This window comes from Vombatus ursinus, unplaced genomic scaffold (assembly GCF_900497805.2).
Source record: "Vombatus ursinus unplaced genomic scaffold, bare-nosed wombat genome assembly UNPS02014789.1, whole genome shotgun sequence".
Classification (NCBI taxonomy): domain Eukaryota; kingdom Metazoa; phylum Chordata; class Mammalia; order Diprotodontia; family Vombatidae; genus Vombatus; species Vombatus ursinus.
In genome coordinates this window covers 15,036,220-15,064,059 of record NW_020954567.1, presented here as the reverse complement: position 1 = coordinate 15,064,059, position 27,840 = coordinate 15,036,220, and the positions used below count along the sequence as shown (strand labels likewise).

Sequence of the window (27,840 nt, the reverse complement as noted above, 5' to 3'; positions counted from 1 at the left end):
TACATATGTTCTCAGCAAAAATGGTATTCCTTTATTGTCATTGAAGAGGCAACATGGCCTTTGACTTGGGTTAAAATCTTGCCTTCTGGGGCAGCTAGGTGGCGCAGTGGATAGAGCACCGGCCCTTCAGAAGGACCTGAGTTCAAATCCGGCCTCAGACACATAACACTTACTAGCTGTGTGACCCTGAGCAAATCACTTAACCCCACTGCCTTGCCCCCCCCCCCAAAAAAGAAAAGAAAATCTTGCCTTCTGACACTAAGCTATGGGACTGTGTGTAGATCACTTAACTATACTGAGGCCCACTTTCCTTATCTGTAAAAAATGAAGGGGTATGATGTCCAGCTTTAAACATACTTAATATATTCAGTATATTGAAATCCTTGTTCATAATAAATTGTCATAGATTAGGTTTTCTGAGTAAATCCTGCCCGCCATTTTGTCAAGTCATTGAAATGGGGCCTAATAATCCTGTTTAAAATCCTTAAAACATCCTGGGTTATGGCTATTATGAATGTAGGTAGAGGCAGAATGGTAGAATACAGTGGTATAAAACTCAAATAGAAATGTCCACTACACCAGACCTAAGGATCCCAGTGACTTGAAAATGAAAATTTTTTGACTTGAAAATGACACATGAACATTATCTATGTTCTATTTCATTTTCATTTTTTTTGTTAACTATTTCTCAGTTTTATTTCAGTCCGGTCTGGGCAGCACTTTGGAGTTAGCCCTGTGTTGGATCCCTCTGGTGGAATGAATAAGAGCCGGCCCCAGAGTCAGAAAAGCATAGGTTTAGATTCCACCTAGCAGTCCCTTAGATAATTCTTTGAAACAGTGTATTGCAGAGCAGTTGTCCACCTTCATCGGGAGAAACCATTTATTCAATAGGAGTTCCAACTACAGTGAAATCACAGATCAGTCCCTTCCCCCTTTATTTTATTCTCTCACACACATTATGCATGTATCTTTTGTTCGTATGATTTTAACAAAGTAAACAATAATGGCATATAGGTTTGCTTGAAATTGATAATAAAATTTTTTTCTCTGATGAAGAACTTTCTTTGTTGCTTAGTCCCCGTTGCTATTCCATCATCTTGACTTCACTGTCTACTGTCCTTTTTTTTTTTTTTGGCTTTTTGGTGAGGCAAATGGGGTTAAGTGTCTTGCCTAGCGTCATGCAACTTGTAAGTGTCAAGTGTCTGAGGCTGGATTTGAACTCAGGTCCTCCTGACTCCAAGGCTGGAGGCTGGAGCTGTCTAGCTGTCCCCCTCTGCTCTTCTTTCTTTGATGAAATTTTGTATTGTTTCTGTAATTTGTTCTTTGAACCACTAATGCTTTATGATTATGTTATATAATATGCAATTACTTTTGAGTTCTTTCTTTAAGAACTCTTTATTTAATTTAAGTATTATTGCATTGTGATCAGTAAATGATGCATTTAGTAATTCTGCTTTTCTACTCTTTTGTGTTGAGTTCTTTATGCCTGAACATGTGGTTAATTTTTGTTAAGTTGCCATGTACAGCTAATAATTCAGTAATCACTAGATACATATCATATCTAATTTTTAAAATATTCTATTCAGGTGGTTAACTTTTTTCTTGTTCACCTATTGATGAGATTTGTCTAGGCCTGAACTTAAGATTTCTGACTGTTACAGTTTTACTATCCATATTTCCCTGTAGTTCAATGAACTTTTTCTTTAGGTATTGAGATGCTATTCATTATACATTTTATTATGCATTTTTATTTTTTCATTACATATGGTGCCTTTAAGCATAATGATTTCTCTCCTTTTTACTTTTTATCTTATTTGTATTTACTATAGACTTGTCTGAAATCATGATTGCTGAATTTGCTTTTTGGTGTTTAGTTGAAGCATACTAGTTTTAGTTCCATCTCTTCACTTTAGCTCTCTGTGAATCTTTGTGTTTCAAATGTGTTTTTTTAAATGACATATTGTCAGATTCTGTTTTCAAATTCATTTTGCTATCCTCTTCTGTTTCATAAATGAGTTCATCCCATTCAAAGTTATGACTGTTAAACATATACTCCATCCTATCCTCTTGTTCTGAGTCCTTTGTTCCTTTTTCCCTCTTGAAACATAAGAAGGTGGTAAAAGAAGAATTCATTTAACATTTGTGATCTCTAAATAAAAGAACCTGTGTTTCTTCTTTCTCTTTCCCTTCCTCTGTCCTGTTGCAATATTTTTCTTTTTTTCTTTTTTCGCTTTTAATCCTTGCCTTATGTTTCTTCCTCCAACATATGAATTTGTTTTGCTTATGATTATTCTTCTACCTATCCTGCTCTTGTCTTAGGACCCATCTTTCCCTGATCCTTATCCTTTAGTGTTCCTATTTCCCTTTTGAGTTTAATATATTTCCATTCTGAGATGTGTACCATTTTTATCTTGTCCTGTCCAGTCCAACAATGATCTTTTTTCAATAGAGAAGAGAAGGAAAATAAGAGTTGGGAATCTCTGCAGTTTCTCTTTTATCTGTTATCATCCCATTTAACCTGACTTGTTTTGTATTCCTTCTTTAATCCACCTCTTTTCTCCAGTATAGATTTAATAACATCTAGAATAACAACGGTCTTGGCTCATTTGGAACTTTAGCTGTCCTGACATTATTCTTAAAGAACTTTGTCATGCTTTTGTATTGATCTTCTTTTACTTGCTGTTTTTTTTAATATATCTTTTAAAAGATGTGAGTCATTGACTTCCATTTATAACCACATTGCCCTTTTTTAGATGATTTCCCTATTTTTTGTTGGAATAATTTTTCTTTCTGTTTTTTGAATTTCATTCTTGAGAGCTTCACTTGAAAACTGAAAGTGGTCCTCCCTTCTCTTCTGATGCTTATTGTTCTATTCTTGGCTTTTCTCTTCTTCTGTGTCATCATTTCTAAGATTTAGTATTCCATTTCTCCACAGCTTCCTCTTTTTCCATCTGATCAACCAAGTCTCTTTTATTTGTGAAATCCAGATCCAGGATAGAAGTTCCCCTCTTTACTTCCTCCGTCTTTTGAAGGATAAAATTATCATTAATGGAAATCCCATTATTAGCCTTTCAGCTTCTTGCAAGGAGTTCTAGCAGCAGTCCAAATAATTGAAGCTCCTCATTGTTAATGAAAATATGTTGAGTTTATATGAGGGGCAGTGTGGCGTAACCGACAGGAGTGTGAACCTGGAGGAAGGAATATCTGGATTCAGATTTTTGCCTTTGACATTCGTTGATCATTGTCTGGTTGCTTCAGCGGTTCAACTCCAGTTTCCTCATATGTTCAAGAGTGATGATAGTAATTGAAGTACTTGCCATATAGGATTTTTGTAGGGCTTACATAAGATGTCTCCATAGAATTTTCAGATATTTTTGTTGTTCGTTGTTGTTCGGTTGTTCGGTTGTGTACAAAGTCTTCTTTACCCCATGGGCATAGCACGCCAATGCTGTCTGTGAGGTTTTCTTGGCAAAGATGCGGTAGTGGTTTTCCATTTTCTTCTCCAGGGGATTAAGGGAAGCAGAGGTTAAGTGACTTGCTCAGGGTCACACAGTTAGTAAGTATCTTGTAAATCTTAAGGGGCTAAATAAATATCAGATGATGTCATTATATAATCTTCATTCTTACGGGATTAAGTTGAAAATTATCCCCCAATTTGAAAATTTTCTTTCCTCAGTAACTTAGAGCTTAAAGGATAACAAGTTAATGAGTATCCTGTCTCTTTGATTTTCTTGCCTTTGTATTTGTATCTCTATTACTTAGCATATAATAGATGCTGAATTGATGCTTGTTGGCTGATTGATTAGTTCGTTGCTTTAGTGTTGCTCGTTTCTGTGAAAGAAAATTATATGCCTATAACCTAGAATAAGAGACATGATATTAGAAATATAATATTGCCCATAGCTATTTCCTGGGAAGCTAAAGAAAACATCTCATTCTTTTGCTTGGAAATCCAAATATAATTCTATGCATTGCTTCATCTTGAAAAACAACAAATAACTCTTCATTAATAGTTTATATGTGCTTCTTTCATTGTACAGGAGAATGGACTGATATTTCAAGGTCCCTGCTTAAACTATCATTTTATAATTTAATTCCCTAAGTGATCAAACTATTGAGAGTTCATTGAAGAAAACTGTCACTTAGGATTTTTGTAGTATGCAGGTCCATCTTCATGCACATTTGTTTTAATTTTTTTCTTTTATACTATTTATCATGAATTTTCCTTTAAGCAGTAAAAGTGGTTATGTAAACACTTAAAGCTAATTAGAGGAGACAGCTTTCAATATATTGATATTGTTAACTTATCCCTTTCTTCCACTGTATTTCTTTCCATTATCTTTTTTTGTTCCATTCACCCTCTATATGTGTGTAAATATTTTAATTGACATATGTTTCTAGATAGATAAAACATCTATAAGTACTTCCAATATGCCAAGTATTATGCTAAGTGTTGTAAATACAACTACAAGGAAAAAGGAAGACAGTCCTTGCCCTCAGTGAGCTTACTTTCTAGTGGTGTAAGACAGCAATTATTATATATGCCAGACATCATGTTACATAGAAAGGAAAAAAAAAACAGTTCATTCCCATGAGGAGCTTGCATTCTAATGACAGATAAAGACAACATGTATATAAATTGATACATACAAGTTACATGCAAGGAAGGGAAGCAAACCCAAGGGAGGAATGTTCAAATATTTGGGAGGTGAGGACCAGAAAAGTTCTGTAGATGATGACATTTAAGTTGAGCCTTGAAAGGAAGCCAGGGATTCTAAGACTGAGGTGAAAAGGGTAAACATTCTAGGTGCTGGAGCAGCTGGTTCAAATGTACAGTGGTAGTCAGTAAACCTTTAAGTGCCTGTTATGTGCCAGGCATTGTATTAAGTGCTAGAGATGCAAAGAAAGATAAAAGACTACTCCTGTTCTTAGAGAGCTCACAGTCTACTGGGGAAAACAACATGTAAACAACCATGTACAAACTATATAAAAGATTAATTACAAATAATTAACTAAGGGAGGGCACTAGAATTAAGGGGAATGAGGAAAAACTTCTTGTGAAAGGTAGAATTTTAACTGAGCCTTGAAGGAAGCTGGGGATGACAGAAGGTAGAGATCAAGAGGGAGAGCATTCCAGCCATCATGGGGGACTGCCAGAGAAAATGCTACTTGAGAGATGTAGTGTCTTGTCTGAGAAACAGCAAGGAGGCCAGTGTCATTGGATTTCGAAATATATGCTGAGGTGTGAAGTGTAAGAGGACTGAAAAGGTGGGAGGAAGATAGATTATAAACACCTTTGAATACCACACAAAGAATTTCATATTTGATCCTGGAGGTGAATTTATTGAATGGGAGGGGGAAGGGTGACATGGTTAGACCGATACTTTAGAAAGATCACTTTGGCAGCTGATTGGAGGATGGACTGGAGTAAGGAGAGAGACTTGTGGCAGGGAAACCAGCTAGTAGGCTATTGCCAAGTCCAGGCATGCGGTGATGTGAACCTGTACCAGGATGGTGATAGAGTCAGATAAACAAAGAGGTAATGAGATGTTATGAAGATAAAATCAGCAGGACTTTTTAACATTGCCAATTGATTGGATGTGGAAGGGGGCACAAGAGTAGAAGTCAGGGAGGACACTGGGGTTGCAAGCCTGGATGACTAGGAGGATGGTGAGCAAGTTAGGAAGAAGAAAGGGTTTGGTGGGAAAAATAATGAATTCAGTTTTTTACTTGTTGGGTATATCCCTGGGGACCCTAAACTTGTATATGAAGATTCCTATGGACTGTATATTGACTTAAAAAACCACATTGTCTATGTTCTTTTGTACTTTTATTTATTTTATTAAGTATTTCCCAGTTAATTTTACTGTGGCTTAACTGCCTTCATCAAGTGTTGAGTCTGCAGGCCACATATTTGACATTTCTGAATTGTACAACAGTCTGTCTAGCCATTCCTTCTCTGGGTGTTGTACACACCCAGAATACCACACAAAGTATAAAAGTCCCCATCTTTTTCTTAAGGACAGCAAGCTTAACACAAGAGCTGGGTGTTTCCATATCTCCCTCTATAGGAATATATTTATGTTGTAGCTCAAGCCTAACATGGTCTTACATCATATTTAGAATAGAAAAAAAAATTTAGTAAATTGTCTATCCTTTTAGCCATCCTCTTCCAAGATAGCTTGCCCTTTTGTTTAAGTGGTTATTTCTAGCCAACTTAATAGTTCTTAGCAAATGAAACCATTTGCAATTTCACAAGTGTGCTTCAATTTCCTGAACTTTAGATTTCCTATCATAGAGACAGTTTTAATAAATATACTTTCAAATGATAATAGCTTTGATTAAGACCAATTCCTTTATTTAAAAGAATAGCTAATTTTGCCAGTAGAAACTTTAAGAGAAATTCCATTTCACAGCCAATTTTAGTTATTATATTTGCCTGTTTCTGTAGGCTTTGTTCAGGTTTTTAATCATCCATTCTGGAAAAATAAAATGATTGAAAAATGCTATTTACCAGATCATGGTGTATACCTGAATGGATAGCCTGCTGAATTAGTCATTAAATATATCTTGGACAAATGTACAGATGAATATTGTGCTTCATTGTTTTCAATTTTCCATCAAGACTTTATGTATGTGTATGTGTGTGTTATTCTGTTTCTTGAAAGACATTTAAATATTGACTTTTAAAAATCATTGTTCCACTGAAATTCTGCATAACTTCTCCCATTAAATTGGCTGTTCAAAAAAGTATGATGTGAAAGGAGACTTCTCTTTTTATTTAAAATAAAATTTACTGTGAAACATGGTTTAGGAATAAAAACAGAAATAATCATATAACTATAATCTTTGTAAAATGTTCTTTAAGACCAACAAGTGTTTCTTCTGATACTTTTTTCCTGTTGTAAATTTTGTTTAGTTTTAATAAAGCTATTTAACCTAATCTAGGCCAAGAGAGCTTTCCATTTTCAAGAAGTTATTGGTTGATATATAAAGGAAATTATTAATGAGAAAAGGAAAGTGAAATACTTTTACTTTGGTACCACAAAGACTTAATTTTCATTAGATAGAATTGTATTTAAGAAGTGCTGAGTAAGAGGTCAGAAAATTAATTTTTGGATAGTAGTTGTTTCCAAATGCTGTGCCCAGAAAATAGTTTATGAATTTTTAAGTTAACCTTTTAAAAAGTGGATATTACTTTGTTGTTTCTTTCCAGATATTTTTTGACTTTTTAAAAAAATTAACTCTTTGTTATCTCAATTTAGATGACAGTAGAACTGCAAGCCAGTTGGATGAGTTTCAAGAGTGCCTTTCTAAGTTCACTCGATACAATTCAGTTCGACCCTTGGCTACCTTGTCTTATGCTAGTGACCTCTATAATGGTTCAAGCATAGTCTCCAGGTAAGCATTATACATTAATGGGGAAGTACATGAAGCATAAAGTCTCTGTTCTTTGTTGTGAGTGCATGTGAAATGTCATCGTGTTTATGTTTTTAACATGGGATAATGGCTTGTCAAAATGTTTTTTGGAAAACCTCATGTTATGGTTATAGTTTCCTTTTCCAAGGCCATTTGTTTGGATTCTTCTTATTAACAATGTCTTATTGATGACTAAATTTAATTTTTCTGGTAATTATTTCTTATACATATTGGGAAATGTAAACTTTTTTTCATGAAATGATCAATATACATGTCTGCTTCAGTGACTGACATTTAAATTTAAGCCACATAAAGCCACAGTTTGAATTTCATCATCAACTCTAGTTGTACCTTAATCTTTAAAAGTCAGTTACAGACTTGTCATTCAATTAGTTTATATGTATTTTGATAAAGTTATTGTATCTTTAATCTTGTGCTGAAAGTACCTGGAACATCACGTAAATGGCATATTATAAAACTATGTCATTAATAAAAATGAGAATAAGTTTCATAAAAATGTAACAAGGCTAAGAAATTTCACATATTGCTATTTTCATAGAATCAAAAGAATTTTCTTATAAAACAGTAAAAAAAAAATTAAGCCATGTATTTCTTAGCAGAAATTTATAATTACTAAATTACCCATGAAAGTCAGACTTATAGTACACATCAGTTATGACCCAAATTTAACCTATACTGGTTAAGTTCACCCCAGTGCAAATTAAATGCAGGTGAGAGCCCTGCCAGAGGGGACATGAATTTTGATAACTGACATGAGTTTAGCCTGAATTGGTTTTGATCTTGTAAAAAATTCTTTCCTTTCTTGATCTATTGTGAGAACAGCACTTCTGTGGTATTTGGTTAGAAAATACTAGAGGAGCAGTAAATCTCTTGGTATTTTCAAAGAGGAGAGTGAAATTCATTGTATGTTGTTTTCTTTTTTGCTATTATTGAAAATTTAAATAATCTTGGGATCATTTTAGCCTGAGGTCATGAGATGGACTTTTGCTACTGTTAAAAGTTGATCCTGCTGAGGAATTTTCATCAGTGGACTGTATTACATGAAGAAGAAAGTATGGTCCCCTAATTAGAACCAAGTTGACTTTGGCCATACTGTTGTCTTAAAGGAGATAACTGGCAACCAAGAGTAGTAGCCTAAATAACTTTCAAAAATCATTCATTGCTTGGTTGGCTTCATATTCCAGGACCCCATTCTCTTTTCATATTGGATTGAATTAGGATTTCCAGAAGATCATATCCACTTTGAGAAACTCTTATATCAGAGAATAGTCATTAGGATGGTAACAATAAAATTATGTCTGATTCCTTTAGGAACTAAAAGCCATAGTCATGAAAAAGATATATGTAAAATTAAAGTCAAACCTTTAAAGTACAGTGTCAGTGATCTTTCTCTCTTGCCCCTCCACATCCCAAACACTTAACTTTGTGATCACATCATAAAAAATGCTTACTTTCTGCTCTTTTTAAAAATAAGGAAACCAGTGAAAACTTTCTTTAGTTAGGAGAGATAAGTTAGCATTGGAATACTTTGGTGCTCTCTTTAATGGTATTGTTATTTTCAAAAAATTTTTTATTTATTTTAATCACCCATGGTCCTCCCCACTCCCCCTCTCCAATCTCACCTTCCCATCCCTGATTGAGAATGCAAAGTAAAACAAAACGCATTACAAACATGTAGAGTCAATCAAAACAAATTTCTGCCTTGGCTATGTCCAAAATAATATCTGTCTCAGTCTGTATTATGAGTCTTTCACTTCCTTATCAAGAGGTGGGTAGCATGTTTCATCATTAAGTGTCTAGAGTCCTGGTTGGTCATTACACTGATAAGAGTGATGAGAGCCTCACCACAGTAGTATTCCTTCAAATTCATTTAAGTTAATTCATCCATTCCTCAGATTACCATTCTTTGCCACCTCTAGAAGAGCTGTGAATATTTTTGTACATTCTTAGAGTTAAACATGTAGAACCAATCCCTCCCTTAATCTATCCTGCTTCTAATTTCTCCTTCTCCATCTCCGCTTTCCTTCCTAATTTCATGTTGATTGAAATGTATTTCTGAACTCAACTCTGTGTGTGTTCTTCCTTCTTTTTGGCTTGTTCAGATGAGAGTGATGTTTAAGCATTAATTCTTACCACCACCACCTTCTTCTTGATTGCATAGAAGTCTACTTGTACACCCTAATTATGTAAGATAATTTCTTCTCCTTCCTCCCCCCCAAATGGGTTGCTCTTCCTCTTTCTTTCCATTCTTAAGATCATCGAGACATAGCAGAAACAGTCCCTCTGTGGACCCTAATGACAGTAGGGTTCAGAAGAGGACACGTATCATCTTTGGTCATATTTGAATGTAAGCAGTTTATCCTTGTTTAGTCCATTATCTTTCTTCATTCATATTTACCTTTTATGTTTCTCTTCACTCCTGTGTTTGAATTTCAAAGTCTCTTTGCTTTTCTGATCATTTCATCAGGAATGTTTAGAAGTCCTGTGTTTTATTAAAGGTCCATTTTTTTCCCTGGTAGCATTATATTACACACATACACACACCCATATACATATGTACATATGTATATGTGCATATATATATGTATATATGTACATGTAGCCAGGTAGATTATTCTTGCCTATAAGCCTATATCCTTTGCTTTCTCTAGTAAGTTTTCTACTCCTTTATAGTAGGGGCTACTGAATTGTCAGTGATCCTGACTGTGATTCCTTGATACTCGATTTTTTTTTTTCTAGCTGTTTGGTGTATTTTTTCTTTGACCTAGAAGCTCTGGATTTTTCCTATGATTTCCTGGGAGTTTTCATTTTGCTTTTTTTTTTTTTTCAGGAGGCTACCTGTGGATTCTATTTCCATTTTACCTTCTGGTTCTATGAAATCTAGGCAATTTTCTTTTAAAATTTCTTGAAATATGATGTTGAGGGTCTTATTTTGGTCATAGTGTCCAGTGATTCTTAAATTGTTTTCTTCTTGATTTGTGTTCCAGGTCATTTGTTTTTGCTATGAGATACTTTACTGGTTTTATTTTTTCAGCCTTTTGGCTTTATCTTAAGATTTCTTCTTGCCTGATGGAGTCATTGGCTTTTATTTGGCCTATTCTATTTCAGGGAGTTTTTTGCATGGGCAAAAGTTTTATACTTCGTGCTAAGCTGTTTCTTCTCTTTTAAATTCTTTCTTTCATATCTTTCATTTATTTTCCAATTTTTTTCTCAAGCCACTCTCATTCCATTTATAAAACATTTTTAAACTTTTAAAAAACTCTTCATTTCTTTCAGGAATTCTAGTTGAGTTTTTGCCTAAGGTATGTTTTTCTCTGAGGCTTTGCTTGTAGAGGTTTTATGGTCATTCTCTTCTGTGTTTGTGTCTTAAATATCTCTTCCATCATAATAACTCTTTATGGTTGGGTTCCTTTTGTGTTTGCCCGTTTTTTCCTGTCTACTTCCTGACTTCAGACTGGATGGTTAGAGCTGGGCTCTGCCACACTTGTGGAGCAAAGGTCTGGGCTGGAGCTGTTGTTGCTTTCTTGCGCTGTTGAGTGTTGCATTACTCTAAGATTTCAAAGATGGGCTGGCGACCTGAAAGCATTCAGTACTCCTAAAGTGATCTGATCCAAGGCAAAATCCGATTGCTGCTCTCCTGGTCTGAGTTCCCCACGTTCCTGATCTGGGTTTGTGTCTGTGCAAGAGGAGACTGCCGCTTGACTGTTTCCCCATCAGCCAGCTGGACTGCTCTGTTGGTTCTTAGTGGCAAGATTGTAGACTCCCATTTAGTCTGAGTTTCCTGCCTTTGTTATTGTTTTGCAGGCTGCCCTAGACACTGGAAATGAGACCCTGTTCAGAACTTGAGTTTGATTCATGCTGTTGGTGACTTCTGAACTTCTTCCTTTCTCAGTACATACCCAGGGCCTCCCCACTCAGAGAATGCTACTTACCTGTGTAGGTCCCCTTCTCAGCCTACTCTGGATCTGTGCCCTGGAGCTGGGTAGAGGGCAAGCAAGACTGCCAATTTGCATCTGTCACTGTGCCAGTGACCTTGTATGGGTCTGGTGGTGTCCCATATAGATTTGGGACCTCCTCTTGCCCTGATGTGCAGCTCCCTGAGCCCTGGAGTGCTCTTTGGGTGGCGTGTGCTAACCCAACCCTGGCTCCAGTATCCACATAGCTCCCTATCTATCTTCTTTATGCTGAACTGAGTTGGACAAATGATTTTCTGGACTTTCCTGTCATTATTTGATCTGGTGCATTTTCTAGATCTGTTTAGAGCAATTTGTCTGGGGGAAATTAGCATAGTGGTTCCATCACTTAACCATCTATTTTTAAAAAATGTGTTAAATACTTTAAAATGGCTTTGTTTTGTCAGGGAAAGAATAACTATCCTCAGAATTCTGACTGCACAATTAATACAAAGTATATCAAATTGCATGTGAATTATTCATTATTCCCCTGGAAAGCATTGCAAAGCACACTGAGACCAGCAGTCTTGGAAAATAGTAGTTACTAAATTTCTCTCTCTCTGATCTATTTATCTAATAATATAAGTCCACAAGGTGGCAGCCTTTGTTTAGTTTGGAAGTAGTTAAAGAATAAAGCTGAAAATATGTAGAAGTTGGTATCTTATGTTGATAGACATTTCTTAATGATGTCTGGGTTAAATAAAAGCCACTAATGGAATAGGACAGAGACAGATTATAGAATTTCACACACACACACACACACACACACACACACACACACACACAAATATGTAACAGTACTAGTACTGACTATTTTTTCATTTCAATTTTTGTACTTTCAGTGCCTTCCCAGCACAGTCCTTATCACATAGTAGACACTTAGTAAATGTTTGTTGATGGATTAATTACTCTTTAATATTATTTTTTCTGATATGGGATATTCCTTGATGAAAATAATACTGAGTAGTTAATGTATATGCATATTGGAAGTGGCAATTATTTCTTGGATTCATAGAATCTTATAGCAAGAAGGAGGCATCTTAGAGACCATATTGTCTAAATTTTGGAATTGGAAGGGACCTCAGTAGACATCCATTTCAACATATATCTAAAAACATAATTCCCTTTAGTTAGATTTCATTTATAAAATGAGAAAACTTGGGCCCAGAAAGGAGAGAGGAATGACTTGCTCACTATCAGTATCTCTAATTAAAGTGTTTCTCCTTCCCATTCAATTTCTCTATGCTCAGTAATTGTAGTTTATCTTTAAGCCAGGGATTTGTTCTGTGAAGTTTGGATTCAGTAAAAGACCTGCACTTAAGGACCTGGAGGGGGGTCCGTGGCTTCCTGGCTGCAGGTTCACCACTCCTGCCCTTAAACATTCCTGTACATCTTTGCTTAGAGCTTAGATAAAGAATTGTGAGAATCAAAATTTTAACATATTATCCCGCACACCTTTGACTGGATTTAAATCACAATGCTGGCACTTACTGCCTGCATTGGGTTGGCCAGACAATTAGAAAGTTTTCTTTTAAGGCAGCTAGGTGACTTAGTGGATAGAGTACTGGACCTGGAGTCAGGAAGTTGTTGTTCAGTCTTTTCAGTCATGGTCAATTCTTCATGGCATTTGGGGTTTTCTTGACAAAGATATTAGAATAGTTTGCCATTTCCTTCTCGAACTCATTTCACAGATGAGGAAACTGAGGCAGACAGGGTTAAGTGACTTGTCAAGGTCACAGAGCTAGTAGTTGTCTGAAGTGGAATTTGGATTCAGGTCTTCCAGACTCCAGCTTTGTACTTAATCTACTGTGCCGCCTAGCTGTCCCAAGATAGTCATACCCTTGTCATCACTCACAAGTATTCCACTTCTACCATGAACTCTGAAATTCTTGTATCTGATCACTACCTGTTGTCATTCCAGCCCTCCCTCTGCCTTACAATCCCGAAATTCTTCGTCCTCACCCTGACATCAGTTTTGCACAGGTTCCTTTCTTCCCTTCCCTATCTTGACCCCTTGGCGAACTAGTTCAACTCTACTCTTGTCTTCTTTTGAATTTCTTGCCTCTTTATCCTATGAGAAATTTTGCCCTTTCTAGCCTTACCTTTGGATTACTCTCACTATCTACTACTTTCACTTCTACAGACATGCTGCTGGAAAAAAAATCATGAAGTTGTGTTGATTGGTGCCACTACAAACTTATTTTGTTATTTTGTTATTGTTTTAGTTGTTGTTGTTGACTTTCAGTTATATCAGACTCATTGTGACCATAGCACGCCAGGCCCTTCTCTCATCTATAATCTCTTGAAGTGTGTCCAAATTCATGTTCATTGTTTCTGTGATATTATCTATCCATCTCATACTGTGCTGTCCTCTTTTCCATTTGCCTTCAATCTTTCCTAACATCAGGGTCTTTTCCAATAAATCCTAATTCTGGAAATGTTTTACTATTTCCTTTACCTTAATCTTTTTTCTGGAAGCAAATGGAAGTGAAATAATCCATGGATTCATATTTATAATTTATAACCTGAGTTACCTGACAAAATAAATGTTTTAATATCATGGTTTTGAATGTGGAATTTGAATCTGATCTTATGATATATTATACATCCAATTATACATCCTTTTTAAAGTTTTATTTTCTCTTCAGTATGATTTGAGGCATTGAAAATACATTCAGATATAGGAGAAGCAACAAAAATACTAAGTCTTAATTTAGAAAGTTATTAATATTTATTCACACACTTAGTTTTTGCATTCTTAGAGCTTTAAATCTTTTCTCTTAAAATTGATACTGGGGAGAAATTATTCTAGAGAAAGTGTTTTAATGTATAAAATATACTATTTAAGATTATTATCCTAGGTTGTTTTTTTTAAATACTAATATTATATTTAGGTAAGGATACATTTCAGTAAGATTTTGTGATACACTTCAGTGATATTAGTTAAATGAAGACTAAGTTATTTCTTTTTTTTCCCCCCAAAATAGTTTTGCCTTATACCTACAAATAAAAAATTAACTCCTATTTATTTTGAAGGATAGCTCCTTCTGCTCAGTTGTTTTTATATATTTGATGGAGAGAGCTTTAATTTGGGGGAATGCTATCAGTTAATAGTAAACATTTATTAAGCACCAACTATGTGCCAGGCACTGTGCTAAACACAGAAATATAAATAAATATATAAAAAAAGACAATCCCTGCCCTCATGGAGCTTACAATGAAATGGGAGGAGACAACACATAGAAAGAAACTGAAAAGTAGGGGGTGGTGGTGGTGGTGCATTAGGAAAGGTACCCAACTAGGAAAGAAATGAAAAAGTCAGAGAAGTCCTGCAAAGTACTGCAGGTAAGTGAGAAATGAGTTCTCACCTAGACTCTTTCCTTAAATAGAGGTTTTGGAGTTCATGGCTCCACCCTCCAATCAGAGGGATCAAGGGTGGTGAAATAGAGTCCTCCATTTGTATAGTGTGACATTAAGAGGTCAGTAAAAGTTATAGAGTCACTGTGCTGGAATTCTGTTTTATCTTTGTAATTTTTAAATATCTAAATGTGCTCTAGGGCATTATTCCCATTAAATACTGTTAATATTTAAAAACTGTCTCACTTACTGGTAATTAGGTGAGTTTAATTCCAGTCTTAAGTTACATTTTTTTAAAAGAAGAGTTTGGACTGGTTGATTAGATTTTCATATTTTAGTTAATTGCTTTGACGACTCATTTTACTTTATATCACCTCATAACAACTTCAGATGTCCTAGTAAGCCCTTATCAAAATACCTCTTGAATTACGAAAACAATTTTGTCCTTATGTCCTTAAATAACATCTTTGTGCTTTATGGAAATAAATATTCTAGCCTTTTCTCATTTTACCCTCAAGTATATTTGATTATTTTTAGAATGGATTTGGGAAAGTTTTTTCCAAGGCTTCAGGAAAATATTAAATGTATAGCAATGATTGGATTGCATAGGGTGTCCCCAAAAGCCTTAGCCCAGTTTTAAGCTAAAGCTTTAAATTAGAGCTGAATATTGTGCTAAGACTTGGGGATATCCAGTGCATTCATCAGTTCTTTAGAAATTGTCATATTCCTGATCTCTTTGCTATACAGAAACATAGGTAAAATTTGTTGGCATTTTATAAAGATTCCTTTGTTTCCATAGGAAGCTCATGGTCCTTAAAAGAGTTTTACAATTCCGCCTAGGCAGTCCAAAACTGGCTGCTTCTCTTTCTCCTGTTCAGTTCTGGGTCCAGCTCATTGTCTCTTTGTGTCATCTGTCTGAGGTGCGTAGAGATTTTCACAGGGTCTTTAAACAGTTATTTCTGATGTTAGATCTTTCATAGACTCTTAAAAAGATTTTGATGTATAGCTAAGAAATACCTAATTGGAAATGAATCCTTCAGAGAGTGTTTTGCTCTATTAAACCAAATGCTTTTGCATAATCAACAAGAAATAAGCACAATGAGATCTCATATTCTCTATATCTTTAATTCAGTTGCAAAATTGTAATGATGTGATTCACTGTTGAATGTTGTTTGAATAAAATCTGCTGATTTCCTGCTAATGCCATGTTTGATTACCTAGATTCATATGTGGATGACTCATAAAATTTTTTGTATAGGTGACAGAGTAGATAGATAGTTTGGAAGTAGTTGATATTCTGTTGAGATTGCTTTATGTCAGCAAGATAATAATAACTAACATTTATATAGCACTTGTTAAGCACCAAATACTTTGCTAAGCAATTTGCAATATTATCTTGTTTAATCCTTGCAACCACCCTGAAAGGTAGGTGCTATTATTATTCTTATTTTATAGATGAAGAGACTGAGGCAAACAGAGGCGAAATGACTTGCCCAGGGTCATTCAGTTAGTGTTTGAGGCCAAATTTGAACTCAGGTTTCCCTAACTCCAGGCCCAGTGCTCTGTCTATTATGCCTCCATCCCTAGACATGGAATACTGCAGTTTCTAAAGAATTAAGGGTGAATATCACAGAGAGGGCAATGGAGAGGTACGTGGTGTGAGCAGACAGTAGGATATAAGCATTGAGAAACATTGAAGAAGTAAAAATTGCCCTCAGATTTGTATGATAGTGAAGATGGCTTGGTCATGTGGTGAGAGCAAGAGATGACAAGTGGACAGCCAACACCTGTACTCTTGGAATGTCTGGTGGACCTCTGTTGCAAATTTGTGAGTAGACGTGGGCATGAGTCAGGATAGATAGTAATAGATTGGTTGATAGTGAGTCTCTTTGAAAGAGCCTTTATGTATAATAAATAATTTTTTTATTTAAATTTTTGCTTTTTAGTGAGGCAGTTGGGGTTAAGTGACTTGCCCAGGGTCACACAGCTAGTAAGTGTCATGTGTCTGAGGCCTGATTTGAACTCAGGTCCTCCTGACTTCAGGGCTGGTGCTCTATCCACAGCACAAGCTGCCCCCAATAAATAACTTTTTAAAGAAAAAAATAGAAAAGAATAAAGAAGAGGAAAAAAAATCAATATAACTGATCAATACATAGAGTCTGAAAATATGTGCAGTGTGCCGTACTTGTGGACCTCTGACCACTGAAGTGGAGTAGGCTGAGGAGGTATATCCTTATATCTCTTCTTTGGAACCATACTTGCGCTTGGTAATTTTGCAACATTCACTTTGGATTTTTTTGTGATGTCTCTATTTACAGTGTTATAGTCATTGTGTATGATATTTTCTTGGCTCTGCATATTTACTCTGCATCATTTCATGTAACTCCATGTATTACTTTGTAATATTAATAATTTCTTATAGCTCAATAATATTCTATTACCTTAGTCTAACATGATTTGGTTAGTAATTCTCCAATAGATGGGCAACAACTTTGTTTCCAGTTCTTTGCTGTCACAGAAAGTGCTTCTATTGGTATCTTGATGTATATGGACAATTTCTTCTTACAAATGGCATCCTTGGAGTATAAATCTAGCAGTGGAATCTCTTGGTCAAAGCTTATGTACATTTTACTTACTTTATTCATGTAATTCCAAGTTGTTTTCCAAAATGGTAATACTGATTCACAATTCCATCAGCAATGCACTAGTATCTTCTGACAATAACTCCACCATTATCTATTCTCCTCTTTTGTCATTTTTGCCAGTTTTCAGGGTGTGAGGTGAAACCTCCAGGTAGTTTTGACTCCTTTTATTAATAGCAATTTGTAGCATTTTTTCATATGCTTGTTAATAGTTTGTAACTTCAAAACGTATTTTTTTATATCCTTTGACCACTATTTTTTGCATAATGGCTTTTAGTTGGACTTGATTTTTTATGTAACAATGAGGAACTGGTTACCGAATTGGAAATGAGAACCTGGGAAAATTATTACTGTAATATAAATTTCTGTACAGTATGAGGATATTTGAATATTGTGCTCTAGTTTTTGGGAGAATAAATTTCAAAGTGGTCATAAAAAGAACAGGTAGGAAGTTGCCCCAAGAAGCTCTCAAGAATGAAAAACTGAAGACAAAAGCAGAGATGCTTCTAGTGAGGAAAAGCAGTTCTGCTGAAAGAACCAGATATTTGCTCACTGTCATAGTCAGAATTTAAAAGGGTATGTGTAGAAGATAGAAAGAAGAATTAGTATCTCAGAATGAATAGAAAACATGAGCACAGTTCTTTAAAAATTCTAAGATTTGCTAAAATCCAGAATGAATCGTCAAGGCCTGACAGTGATTATAAAGGGCAATAAAAATAAAAAATAAAAAGTTGGTAGTTTGTTTTCATTTTTATTTTGTTTTGTTTTTAGTTATGCTCAAGGACCACTGTTTAAGGTAGATGGGCTATTAATAGGAGGGTAATTTAAAAAAAAATCAACAACCTGAATTTATACTTATTTGGTTTTTGTTTTCCTTTTCAAGGAAAAAAGACCTTTCAACAAGGAAGAGTAGTATAACTATCAAATAATGTAAAGAGAAGATAAATGGGGAAACAGGCCCCATGTGGTGGTCTTTCCTGAATTTGAGTCTGTAGATCCAAGCTAACTTTATCCTAGAATGTGGCAAAAACGAGCAGATATGACTGCTGAAACACTCTTGGTAAACTCTGAAAAATTTTCAAGAACAGAAAAGGTACTACAGAAGGATAAATGTTTTTCAAATTTCAAAAGGGAATGTTGTTTGTAGTTGTAGATCAAATTAGCTTGACTTCTGTTCTTGGTAAAATTGTAGAACACAGTAAAGGGATTTTTTATGAGCCTTGGGAAAGTGATTCATTTTTCACTGAACAGTAGACCATCCAAGACTAGGACTGTGATCTGAAATGAACAGAATTAAATTTAATAAGGATAAATGTAAAGGTCTACACTGAGGTTTCAAAAACTAGTGCCACAAATAAAATTTGTAGTAGGCATGACTAGAAAACAGATCAAAGATTTGGAGAAACATTGTCTACAAAGAGTAAAGTTCCAATTATTGAATATATTTTTTGGTTCAGACTTAGCACATGATTGCTTTCTCTAAGCAATTGAAGGGTTGTTGTGTGGAAGAGAGATTAGAGTTGTTCTGTGCTAAGAAGTAGAAGTAAACTTCATTTAAGGAAAACAATTGGGACTAGGTAAAAGTGCAATAAGATGGAGAAAATGTTGAGGGCCCTCCTCAGTGGAAGTCTCTAACTAAAGGGTGTATGACTGCTTGTCGAATGATTGGCATAAAGTAAGTTCTTAATAAACATTTATTGATTGAGGATGTTATAGAAGGGATTTAGGCCAAACATGTTAGTCTTTGAGACCCCTTCCAACTCTTAGATATTATAATTTGATCTCCAACATAGACTTTGTCGGTGCTTATTTTGTGCTTGAGTTCCCTGTCTCCACCCTTATAAAAACATTTTTTGGTGCTTGTCTTTGGTATGAGTAGTTTTAACAGTTTTAAGCTTCTAACCCCTGACAACTAGGCTAAAAGAATTTCTGGATTTTGTGTGTCATGAAATGACGAATATTTGGTTTTATGGAATATTATACCTTAACTAATATATAAAAGTAGACCTTAAAAAAATGAAAAAAAAATTAGGAAGGACTAGATTACAAAGGACTAGCAAAGTTTAGCATTTCATTGCAGAAGAGCAATTTATTATATAGTTTGTGACAGTTTTGAGATTTAATGTACTAGTTAGAGCTTACTGGAATGAATGCATTGTCATTTGAGATTTAAATAGAATCAATTGTTACATTAATATTTTCCTGCAAGGGATTGATATGTTTATGCTTTTAGATTTTAGACTACATGCTTAACGTATGGAGCATTGTACATTTCATCATTCTTATGTTAGTCTTCATGTGATAATAACAGTGACAGAAACTTAACAAGCATTTTGTCATAGACTATAGATTTTTAAGATAAGTTTTTATCATTTGTGAACTTCTTATTCATTTTTAGCTGTCCAGATTAATATCAATTATAGAAAACATTTTTCCTCTTACCATCTACCGACTTAGTAATTGGCATAAAAATGTTTTCTTGGAACTTTTTATTTAGAGGGATAATGAAAATTTAAGTTTACTGTTCCTTTTATATGAATTCATAGAGCAGCAAATAGTAAATGAGAATCAGTTCAATTAATAATGCAATTTAAATAACTTGGTTGTGCTTTAGAGCTTCATTTTATGGGAGAGTAGATTGAGCCAAGAAGATAGCACCACAGGTTTTGTTTTTTTTTTAATACAAGCAAGTCCCAGGAACTAAGGTGGTAGTTGGTATCTCTTTAAGTCCTCTTATACAAAATAATCCCAGTTCATTTTCACTTATTTTCCTTACCTTAGTCACCATTGCAAATACTTCCAATTAAATTAGGACTTAGTGTTAGCAATTTTTCTGCCTTTTGAAAGTAATTCCTAAAAGAAATTCATTATGAATCTGGGAATGAATGAATGTTTCAGTTATCAAATATTGTACAGAAATCTTCAATGTGAAGATTGATTTGCCAGGTTTTAGAGTGGGTTTATGTTTATAAATATAATTCCTACAAATTGAAAAAAACGGGAAGTTAAACTCATTACATTGTATACATAACTAACACTTACAAATTATAGTGTTTAACCTTCTAAAGTGAAGAAATTTAACATCCAGGATATGGAAAAAAATTGATTCAAGATTTGGAATCTTAGGTAGTTGTCTTCTTAGAGAAGAGCTTTGGTTGATTATTAATCAGTTGACTTATAATTGTTTCAAACTGTGGGGTATGTCTCCCCTAACACTCTCTAAGAGTAAGGGAAAGAGCAAAACATTGGCTAAAATTATTGGACATTTTAAATACAAATCCCACATAAATACATCTGCTTTTTAAAAATAAAAATAAAGTTTAAATCAAAATCAGCAAGTGAGACAGTGAAAAGTAGAGTGGATTTGGAGTAAGAGTACCCAGGTGCAATCCCAGTTCTCACACTTATTACCTAGTGATCTAGAGCAAGTCACTTAACCTCATCTGTGAAGTAAAGGGGATGGACTAGGTGGCCTTGAAGGTTTTTTTTTTTCCAGTTTTCAGTCTGTCATTCCTATCATTCCCTAAGACTAAAAGCATGAATCTCATTCAGCTGGTGGGAGTGGGGTAGCAGAAGGAAGAATGTGCCCTCACTTGACCATGTGGGAGGCAGAGCACAGTTTCTGATGCTCTCCTTCTCCATTCTTGCACTGGGTCTACCTTCTGTCAGCAAAAGACAGTGCTTCAAAGGGTAAGTGCGAGGACCCTCCACTCAAGGAACAAAGTGGGCACTTATGAGCGCATACCATGAGGAGGTTTGAATGCCTGTCATCAGTCCCTCCCTACAGCCATACTTGCTCTTGTAAAACACCGTTCGCCTCCTTTGGAGGCTGGCAGGATGTTTCATAATGCCGGCCTCCCATCCTTCTGTGGGACAGTACAGAGGTTCCCTCAAGCTGGGAAGGATCCCAGATGAGATGGTGTACTTTATCTCCAGGTAGAGTGACCACTCCCTTTCTGCTCCTTAGCCTTGGGGCCCAGGTATGGGTATAGACTGGGGAGAGCCTCTGCCTCTGTCTTCTTCTTCCCCTTACAGGGGGTCATATGGTGGAGTGAAAAGTGAGCTGGGTTGGGAGTCAAAGGACGACCTGCATTCAAATCCTCTCTTGGCCACTTGTCTTTATGACCTTTCTCAAGTCACTTAACCTCTCTGGCCCTCAGTTTACTCAATTTTGAAATGAGGGGAGATAACCTTGAATGTCCTTGTCATTTCTAAATGTAGAAACCTAAGATAGTGAATACAATGCAGCAGTTGTTATTTTATGTGGTATTTTTATTATATGTTTGAGTTTTGTCTATGTCACAGAAGATAAGTAAATTCTAAATTTTTGAAACAAAATATAAGCCTCGAAATTACCAGCATCACAGATTATTTAATAAAAAGTGTGTGTTAAATATTTTAAGCAAAAATGAATTGCTTAACAAAGTTTGACAATTGCTGCCTTATCTGTAGATTGAAAAAATCAGTAGCCTTGTGTTTTAGTCTCATCAGAGTTTCACACCAGATCTCTTAATCCCAAATATTGTATCCACTTAATATTTAGATTTTTATTAGACCCTTTAAATTTTTGTATGATGATATGTCCTGTGTTCCACCCCCACCCCCAACCCTCATCTGTTTACATACTTTCAAAGCTTGCCACTAGGACTGATTTGTTAAGTATTTAATATTAATATCTGGGAAACCCCATCTCCCACCCTAAAAAAAAAATCAAGGTATAGAAGAACCTGAAACATCTTAAGAAATCAATGAGTAATCAGCTTGTGATTTCTTTATTCATATGCCAGTATCAAATCTTTTTTCACTATTCTCACAGTGTGGTATATTAGCCTTATTTGATTATGTTGTCATGTAGTCAGTAAAGCTGAAGTAAAAAACATTTTAGATGGCTTATAAGCAAAAATTCCACCTGCCAGAGAGATAATGTGAAGTTATACATACTTTTTTTCTCCTTTCAATATGATGTGGCTTGATAATGATTTAACATGGGCACAGGAATCCAGCACAGTTTGAAGCTATTTCAGGAAGCCACCTTATATTGGGAGACAAAAACACTAGGTCTAGAAAACAGCATAATCCTGAAGTATTGTCTTAGTTATTGTCATAGGGTTTTGTGTATACTTAGTTACTAACCCATATACTTTTTCTCTTTAGTATTGAATTTGACCGGGATTGTGACTATTTTGCCATTGCTGGGGTAACAAAGAAGATCAAAGTATATGAATATGGGACAGTCATACAGGATGCAGTAGATATTCATTACCCTGAAAATGAAATGACCTGCAATTCCAAAATCAGGTATGCATGTTGCTTTGTGCTTTGATTAATATGGTACATATAAATAATTTTGTTGTTGTCAGTTTTTTGATTATCCATTCTTTCTTAAGTTCTTACCATGTGGTAAATCCTCTGCTTGAATTTTTAAATAGTATATATGGAGTATGTTCCCTATTATATGTCAGACAAGAGTGACAAATACAACATGTATCCCTTATATATGATTATTTTTCTTTAGTCAGAATATGAATGCAGAGGCCAAATGAGAAATGTTACCTTGATTCCATTTTTTTTTTTAATGAAAGATTCTTTGTAGGAGGTGGGCTTTTGAAAGATGTAAGTAATATTTTGGTATATACAAAGTGGGATTATTTGGTCTAGTTTCATTGAGATTCTTAAACCATATGGGGTTAAGAAGTGCTGAAGGTGTTGCGAGTAGAAAAAGTTTAAGAAGCCCTGCTTCTAAGTCTCTTCAGGTCAGAGGGGTCTTTGTACTGTTTTGGGAAGCCTTCTAGATAGCTTGTTAGCATTGAACATTTTTCACAGAACCATTTGTCACAGTGCATAGTATGTAGCTGGTATACAAAATAAAGCTTGGGTCACATTGCTTTAAAGGATTTTGAGTGGTGGTAATAACTTTAATGAAAGTGAATTGTATAACTTCTAGCATTAGTATCTTGTTGTTCAGTTGTTTTCAGTTGTGTCTGATCTTTGTGACCCTATTTGGGGTTTTCTTGGCAGAGATACTGAAGTGGTTTACTATTTCCTTCTCCAGTTCATTTTACAAATGAGGAAACTGAAGCAAACAGAATTAAGTGACTTGCCTAGGGTCACACAATTAGTAAGTGCCTGAAGCTCAATTTGAATTAGGAAGAGGAATCTTCCTGATTACAGACCTGGCACTCTGTCCACTGAACCACCTACCTGTCCATTGGTATCTCAGCTTCTTGATAGTAATTGATCCCTTTTATCTTCATAATTATGAGACACCCTGGTGAAGATTTCCTTGGCTGCCTAAACATTTTTGGTGACACAAAGATTTACATAATGGATATTCCTGGTTTTTACAAATTGTCAGTTAAAGTAATGTTTTAATTCTCTTTTAGCTGTATCAGCTGGAGTAGTTACCATAAGAATCTATTGGCCAGCAGTGATTATGAAGGCACAGTCATCCTATGGGATGGATTCACAGGACAGAGGTCAAAGGTCTACCAGGTAAAGAAGGGTTCTAGTTTTTTGGTTATATGTATGCAAATAAATAAAAGATGATTAAAGAATTACATTTTTACTTTGATTTTGCCACTTGATTGTAGCTTTCTGTTTTATTTAGTATAGTAGTACATTCTTTGAAATAGGAACAGAGCTGAAAAGCGTCTCTTCAGAACTGCATTGCCATCAAGTAGATTAGATGAATGTCCCTGAAAATAAACTTATATGGAGTTTTTATAAAAAGTTTCAGAGCAGCATTATAGTTAGAAAAAAAAGTTCTTGCCTTTCATCTATCCTTAATTTCACATTCCCCTCTTCAATATAACAGTACATTGATACCAAAATTGACTTACTTTTAATTTTCTTATTTTTTACATTTGAAGATAATCTTTTTACTGAGATTGCCTTCTTTTCTTTTTGGAACTAGGAACATGAGAAAAGATGCTGGAGTGTTGACTTTAATTTGATGGACCCAAAACTTTTGGCTTCAGGTTCTGATGATGCAAAAGGTACTCCTCTTATCTTCCCTCTCTTACTCCTGGCAAGGATGCAAACTTATCCTTAGACATTTTAATAGGATTTTAGGATTACTGAATTCCATTTTCAGAAATTGGCACAAACTCTATTACTTCGCAATTTTAGGAAGAATAGAAATCAGTATTTTGGAGCTTCACAGTATTGCTGTCTTGTGTTTTCATACGACCATTATGGGAGAACTTATTAGATAATTATGTTCTTGTAGGAGTTCAAAATCATTAAATTTTAACTGGTGAGGGGTTCAGTCTACCTGATATATGTTGAAACTTCTCAGTCCTGCATATTGTACCAAGTTTCACTGATATTTTACATGAAATTCACTTTACTTGAAGACAAAGAATATTGTCTTTACCTTTTTCTACCCCTTCTAACAGCTTAATGGCCTTTTCTTTTTTTCTCTCCATATTTTATATTGTCTTTTTCTCTTCTAAGTCAAATCTCTGTTCTCTGATTATTTGAAGTTCTCATAGTCCTAGATTTGCATATTATTTTTTACCAGGCATTTTTTATTTGTTTCATCCTCTAAAACATCCATTCTGGGGCTGTAAGAAAAAAATATAAATATATATAATATATATAGCCTTTATTCCAATAGAATTCTTTTCTTTAGCACCATGAGAGTTTCTGCTGGCTTTTTTCTCTCATTTGACTATATGAAATGGAACTGTGGTAGGAAGAGACACATCATGTTGCTGTGCTAATAATAGGAAGAGACACATCATATTGCCTTTCTGTATATTACGTTTTGCAAAAGGGGATTAGGAAGATAAGAGAAAGGGGAATATGCGTTTCTATTAGGCCTACTATGTGCTAAATGCCTTACAAATATTATTTCTTTTGATTCCCATAACAACCCTGGGAGGAAGGTCCTATTGTTATTCCCAATTTTATAGTTCAGTAAACTGAAGATAACATAAGTTAAGTGACTTGCCCAGGGTCACACAGCTAATGAATGTTTGAGGTCAGATTTGAACTCTGGTCTTCCTGATTCCAGGCCACAGCACTCTATCCACTCTATATTAAATTTATAATTATAAAATGTTTTCAATACATTTACTGGGGTAGGGAGCAGAGAGAGGAGACAGACCTATGATTTCATTCATATGGTGAAATTTTAGGATGTTACTCATTCTCCCGTTTCTGATTGTCAGCTGTCATGTAACTTGTAGTCTTAAATAGTTTGCTGATAGATTGAGAAGTTAACTGGCTTTCTCATGGTCTCAAAGCTAGTTTATGTTAGAGTTAGGACTTGAACTCAAGTCATTCTGTTCCTAAGCTCAGTCTCTCTCATTATATCATAGTGCCTCTCTGTACTCAATACAGTATCTTAAAAAAAGCTGTAGCCTAGCCTTAAAATTGTTCTTGCCTAAAAATGGGAGTTTTCTAGTCTCCTTTCCATCTCCTTTGGATGAGGAAATTGAAGCCTAAGGAAGTGAAAAGATTTTCTAGGATCTCCGCAGTAGTAAGTAGTGAAGTTATGACTAGATCCTAGACTAAATGTTCTGACCTCTAAAGTAGAGACTTTCCCACTGTATCATGTTGTTTTGTCCTGGAAAAAACAGTGACTAGTGAGATTTATAAGCTGAATAAAAGCTAAATCAGAAAAACAGCATCCAGAAACTAATGACAAGGAATAAAGAATAGAAAGTGCCCAACAAATAAAGTTTTTCCTTCCTAGCCACAAAGTAGCAGAGGCCCTTTCTGTGTAAGGAGCAGAGAGCAGTGCACAATCAAATCTAAAATTAAGAAGTAGGCTGGAAAATTGAACAAGCGAAAACAAGCAAAAAAAGAACCTGACCATAAAAACCTACTGTGTTGACAGGGAAACTCAAAAAAAAGACAATACAGTGAAAACCACTACAAGCAAAGCCTCAAAGAAAAATACAGATTGAACACAGCCCCAGCAAGAATTCCTTGAAGCACTAAAGAAAGAAATAAAGCATGTAAAAAACAATTATTTTAAAAATCAAATATGAGCAGTAGAGGGGAAAATGGGGAAAGAAATGAGAACAATGCAAGAAAATTATGAAAAAAGAATTAGCTTGATAAAAGAGGCACTAAAAACAGTGATGATAATAATTCCTTAAAAATCAGAATTGGCCAAATGTTCAAAGAGGTATAGTATCTCACTGACGAAAATAACGCTTTAAAAATTAGGATTGGTTAAATAGAAACTAATAATTCCATGATACATCAAGAAACAAGAAAACAAAAGACTGGAGAAAAAAAGAGAAGAAAGTCTGAAATATCTCATAAGAAAAACAACTGACCTGGAAAATTGATCAAGGAGAGAAAATTTAAGAATCATTGGATAACCTAAAAGCTATGAACAAAAAAAGAGGCTAGAAATCATATTTCAAGAAATTATAAAGGAAAATTGTCCAGATATCTTAGAATTAGATGGCATCCTAGAAATTGAAAGAATCCACCTCTCACTTCCTGAAAGAGATTCCCTAAATGAAAACACCCAGGAATATTATAGACAAAATCCAGAGTTCTCAGGTCAAGGAAGAAATACTTCAGTCAGCTGAAAGAATTCTAATGGCATGGTGACACTGTCAGGATGACACAAGATTTAGCAGCTACCACCTAAAAGAGCAGAGGACTTTTGGGATATGATATTCTGGAAGGCAAAGCAACTAAGATTACAAACAAGAATAACTTACCTGGCAAAACTGAGGGTATCCTTTGGGGAGGAAATGGACATTTAATGAATTAGAGTATTCCAAGCATTCCAGATGAGAGATTAAAACTGAATAGAAAATTTGACATTCAAGTACATGACTCAAGAGAAGCATAAAAAGGTCAACAGGAGTAAGAAATTGTAAGGAACTAAAACAAAGTTTTACTGTTTACATTCCTGTATGGGAAGATGATACATGTAACCCCCAAGAATTTTATGATTACTAGGGCAGTTAGAGTCTACTTAGACAAAGAGTATACGTGTAAGTTCTATTATGTTGGAATGATCTCAAAAGAAGAATAGAAAGAGTGAGAAAGAGAGATGCACTGGGGGATGGTGGAGGAGAGAATAGAGGAGATTGTTTCACATAAATAAAGAACACAAGGAAGAGTTTATATAATAGGAAAAATATTGGAGGGGGAAGTGGGCAGTCCTTCAACTTTACTCTCATCTGTACTTCAAGAAGAGAAGAATTTACAAACATGCATGGTTATGTATGGAAATTCCATGTTACCCAGTTGGGAGTAGGGAGGAAAATGGGCTATGTAAAAGGGGGTTGTCATGGTGATTTGAGGGAGGGTAGGTCTAGGGAGCCACTGATCAGAAGCAAAACAAATACTTGAGGAGGAGACAGGGTAGAAAGAGAAGGATAAGTATAAGAGAATAAGATGGAGAGAAATACACAGTTAGCAATCATAAATGTGAAAATGAATGGGATGAACTCACTGATAAATTGGAAGAG

The 27,840-nt window shown here is 35.1% G+C and overlaps 1 protein-coding gene across 3 annotated transcripts in view; it reads left to right on the top strand.

The window, feature by feature from the left end:
- Positions 1–27,840, top strand: part of COP1 (COP1 E3 ubiquitin ligase) — a 237,442-nt gene that overhangs the window by 100,099 nt on the left and 109,503 nt on the right. For all 3 annotated transcript variants that reach the window (XM_027868647.1, XM_027868646.1, XM_027868645.1), the window contains 4 exons: positions 7,266–7,401; positions 22,547–22,690; positions 23,776–23,884; positions 24,306–24,387. In XM_027868647.1, coding sequence (XP_027724448.1) covers positions 7,266–7,401; positions 22,547–22,690; positions 23,776–23,884; positions 24,306–24,387 — 471 coding nt within the window. The remainder of the gene's footprint in view (positions 1–7,265; positions 7,402–22,546; positions 22,691–23,775; positions 23,885–24,305; positions 24,388–27,840) is intronic.